Source organism: Limulus polyphemus, unplaced genomic scaffold (genome assembly GCF_000517525.1).
Source record: "Limulus polyphemus unplaced genomic scaffold, Limulus_polyphemus-2.1.2 Scaffold8950, whole genome shotgun sequence".
NCBI lineage: Eukaryota > Metazoa > Arthropoda > Merostomata > Xiphosura > Limulidae > Limulus > Limulus polyphemus.
In genome coordinates this window covers 13,552-18,109 of record NW_013674560.1, presented here as the reverse complement: position 1 = coordinate 18,109, position 4,558 = coordinate 13,552, and the positions used below count along the sequence as shown (strand labels likewise).

Genomic DNA, 4,558 nt, shown 5'->3' with positions numbered 1-4,558 from the left:
ATTATATATATATATATATATATATATATATATATATTTTTTTTTTTCCAAAAAATGACCTTATGATTATAAATTCCAGGATAAAGCTTTTTTTCTGCTCTTAATTTAAAATTCTCATTGGAGTGATGGGTCATTTGTCAATAAGCTAGTACATTGTATCTGAGACTGTTAGTTTACTCTAGCTTAGTAAATAGGAATATGTAAATTATCTTGTGTGTGTTAGATTTGATGACTTACCTGTAATTTAGTTTTATACATTAAAGAATAATAAAAAAATAAAGAAAAGATCCTATGTCCAGTAACTACTAATAGAAGAGTTGAAGATTTCATTTGGTTAAGAAAGAGGATCTAGTTATTACTTATTAAATTATAATGATGGATTGGATAGTCTTTTATCAAATATCATTTTCAAATGCTACAAAAGGTAATCTAGCCATGATCTGCTATTTTTTTTTGTTGAAATGAAATTTACTGCTATGGAATTTTTTCGGTTTTTAATTATTATTGTTGTTGAAATGCTAATTTTTATTTTTCATTTTCCAGTTGTATAGGGAAATGAAAATAATGAAAATGTTGAATCACCCAAATATAGGTAAGGTTGATAAATTATTTTAAAATAGCAGCTCAGTTAATCTAATATTCACACAAATTCCAACATTACAACATTTTTTTTGATATAATGCAGACATGAATTTTTTCTGCCATTTTAAAGAATTCTACAAAATTTACTTTATATGGATTGATTTTCTCAAGTGCAGTAGCCACTATAATAGTCCTGTGGTTCAGTTCATGCTGAACACGTGTATTTTGTTTTTGTGTGGGTGATAAATATTAATGAGGTAGAAATCATGTCTGGGACTTTCCATTTGCATACACTGTGTATCTTTGTGTAGTTATGATGATTTATTTATAAGGACTTCATAACATGGACCACAATTAGGTGTGTATTCTAGCAACCAGTTGGCTGTTTCCATAAGCAGACGTGTTTTCACTACTAGTTGCCACAATGCTGGGGGTGTTTTCCATGCAATAAGTTTCCTAGACTGATGCCATTTTTGTTCTTCCAAACACTTAAGCACAACTTACTGGTGCAAAATTAACTTAAATGCTTGAGTGCATGTACTGAATGGTAATATAAATATTGACAATGAGCTCCACACCAGTCACATTTGTCAAGAGGAAGGATGCAAATACAGTGCAGGAAATACATGGGTTTGGCTTGAGAAACAAGTTTTATTGATATCAACAAACTATTACCTAAATCACAATGGAAATGAGGTCCCATTCAAAGCATTCTGAGTGAGTTAATCAGAAAAGTATGTATATCTGCAAAATAAAAGATTGTAACGTATAAAAATAAAAGTTTCCTTATAGGCTCTAGATCAAGATCTACTGCATAGCATATTACTAGTATTGGCGAGGCATTATACTTTACTGTAAATCTCTTGTGCTGAAGTTAGCATTAATGTCCGTGACTTAAGCCTAATTAGTCTATGTATCCTCACATTGATCAAGATATTGAGTAACATTGATTTATACCAAAAAGGCTTAAGCTATAGGTGATTACTGATGGTGCCAACTGTTAAAAAAAAAGATCATGGTAACTTTACTGTATTTACTTCCTTTTAAGAGATAAAAAAAAATTAATGTGAAATGAATGAATATCTATTTTGCTGTTTTGTGAGTGTTTTATTTCAACTTTCATATTTGTAAATGACCTCTCAATTAAGTCTCAAAATAAGCCTACATAGTGCATCTAGAAATACAAAGTTTCCAGTGGCCTTAGGTGGTCCCTGAACCTCTGGCCCTTATGGGTTTAGCCCCAGGACATATTGTTCATAGATATTTTTTAACCCAGGCTCATGTCTTATAATATAAGATTGTAATGATGAGGTACATTTAGAGCTTTCCTTATTCTCTTCATTACAAAGCTTGATGTATTTATAATTTTACATATATATTTGTACAACTGTATTTAGTTACAACTAGCTGTGACCCACATAAATTTGTGGTAGTCTCCATGCCCTTTGCTTGAATTTTCATTATTCTATCATTTTCACTTACTCCATTTAAGCTATGCTTTCTTGCAGGCAGTATGTGTTAGATTGATAAATCCTAGTCAAATGGACAAATTCACATAGATGTAACTTTATTGAATAAAACTACATGTAAAGTAAACAATAAAGTAATAGTATTTATAATAGTATAAAAAGTACTAATCAGTTATGAGCATTCAGTATATGACATGGTTTTATGAGTTTACACAAAGAAACTCACAAATATGAAAAATAAAACCCATAATAAAGAAAAAGTAGCTAAAAGGTGTTAATAACAGTGTATAAAATGAACTGGAGCTAAATTATTGCAAGGTTAAAGTAAATGTAAAGTTGTAACAAAGGCAAACTTAGCTGAATATGCAGAAATGTCTGAATGCATATTCAAAAAGTGATAAGCATATAGTTTAGAATAAACTACATATGCATATTTTAGACCTAAATAAGTTGAGAAAGCCCATAGAAATTGTATTTAGTATTGTGGTTATTTTGTTTTAGAAAATTACACATGGGTTAAGTGTTTTTTTGTGTGAAATACCTTGCAAATAAAAAAACTGAAATTGAAGCCAGTCATTGTGATGACAACAGCATTGTGCCATCATGTATGATAATTGTTGTATTGAAAAGTTTGACTAAGCATTAAACAAGTAAGATGATTCTGAATTGGAAAGTGAATATGCAATCCAGACTCCTTGGATAAATAAAAGTAGCTACCGTTTTATATAGAAGTTAAGAATAAAAAAAAAAATTAAAATAAAATGTTAATGTTAAAGTGATTTTTGAATTTATTTTAAAACTTATGTTAGTAAATTTGACCTAAATGTTTGTATGTGTTTCTTCTAGTGAAACTTTTTCAAGTTATAGAGACAGAAAAAACTTTGTACCTTGTAATGGAGTATGCAAGTGGAGGTAAAATGTTTTTCTATTAATGAAAGATCTTACAGCAATGTGTATGTAAGCTTAACATAATATAAGTAATCTGTATAGAATTTGTTCACGAAATTTCCTTTTGAGAAAATATTTCATTCGTTCAGCAAGGAGTAGGATACCTGTTTATTGAAAGAAAACTCATAAGAATGAACAGTCTTTGTTATTGCAAATCTTCAAACTGCAGTTTTTAATAAAGTCTGTTAATTCAGATTTTGTTATTTTGCATACATAATGTTAATTCACTGATAATCAACAGTAATTATATCTTCCCATAATAGTTAATCTGCAATATACGGAGTGCTAACATAGATTGAACTTGACATTTTTTTATTGTCATTGGCAATTCTTATCTAATTCTAAACCATCTGTGGATTTCATTATTTAGATTGAGTAAAAGATGTTTGGTAAGATGGGCAATGATTGGTGTTTTTATATAGTGAAGTTTCTTTTTACTATTTATATTGCCTTTCAGTTACTTTTCTGAAGTTATCTCTTTCATTTCAGGAAAATTTAAACAAGTGGTTTTAGCTGTTATGATTTTGTTATTAAAATGTGAAATAAAGATGGCATACAGATCTGCACAGGAAAGGTTCATAGATAACATTATTATAACACAATAAATCATTAGGTAAAAAAGAAGTAATTGACAGATTGCAGAGTTGGCGTTATCCTCATTATTTAGTGGAAAATTTTCAAAATGCAGTGGTGTAGCTTAATGACCATATTTTATAATGCCTAATCCTGTTAGTGTAATTTTCCTGAGTTGTAAAGTAATTGGGTAACTTTTAATTTCAGGTGAGGTCTTTGATTATTTAGTTGCACATGGGAGAATGAAAGAAAAAGAGGCTAGAGCAAAGTTTAGACAAGTATGTGTAATTTTTTTTTGTCCAGTCAGCTTTAGAAAAATCATTTGTGTATAGGTGTTTATGGGGAATTCTTAGTATACTTGTTTATTTTCACTTAACTTGATATTTACTTTTATCATTTTTTTTGTTTTGAAATTTATGTTTGAGGTACAGTAGTCCCTCTTAGATACGACTGACCTATCTGCCATGATAAAAATGTCACATCTGACAGGAAGTCTTTGTTCAAAGGATCAATAACAAGATAACAAATGACCAAGCTCAAGCTGTGCCTGTTGCTATTCCCAGAGGTTGAGCATAATGGTTTGTATACTGTATATGTGTCAGATAACTTAGCAGATTGGCACACTGTATAATAATAGTTATGATGGATAACAGAACAATTAAGATAACTTTAAATTATCTTCTTTGTTTATTTTGTAAAATAGTTTATTCTTCGAGCACATTTATTTCATAAACATCCATATATCACATTTTTATTACATATAAAATATTACAAATTGACTCAAAATTTATTTCATAAAAAAAATCGTCCATCTTTGTTTGTTTGCACATTTGACAGAGTTACTTTGAATGTTCACGAGTCTGGCAGTTATTATATCAAAAAGCATTTCATTGTTAATGCACGTTTTTGTATCAATTTATAAAATAACATGCAATAAATGTCCAGAATTCTATATCAGGAAAACCAGATTCATCAAACATAATAAA

The 4,558-nt window shown here is 29.2% G+C and overlaps 1 protein-coding gene across 3 annotated transcripts in view; it reads left to right on the top strand.

Annotated features, from left to right (window-relative positions):
- LOC106475664 (serine/threonine-protein kinase MARK2-like) overlaps positions 1 to 4,147 on the top strand; it is a 17,187-nt gene extending 13,040 nt beyond the window's left edge. For 2 of the 3 annotated variants that reach the window (XM_022379720.1, XM_022379721.1), the window contains 4 exons: positions 544 to 592; positions 2,898 to 2,963; positions 3,780 to 3,850; positions 4,007 to 4,147. In XM_022379720.1, coding sequence (XP_022235428.1) covers positions 544 to 592; positions 2,898 to 2,963; positions 3,780 to 3,850; positions 4,007 to 4,087 — 267 coding nt within the window. In that variant the 3' untranslated portion in view covers positions 4,088 to 4,147. Of the gene's footprint in view, positions 1 to 543; positions 593 to 2,897; positions 2,964 to 3,779; positions 3,851 to 4,003 lie in introns of all 3 variants that reach the window. The other variant, XM_022379722.1, reaches the window with a different exon arrangement.
- Positions 4,148 to 4,558: the final 411 nt, after the last annotated feature.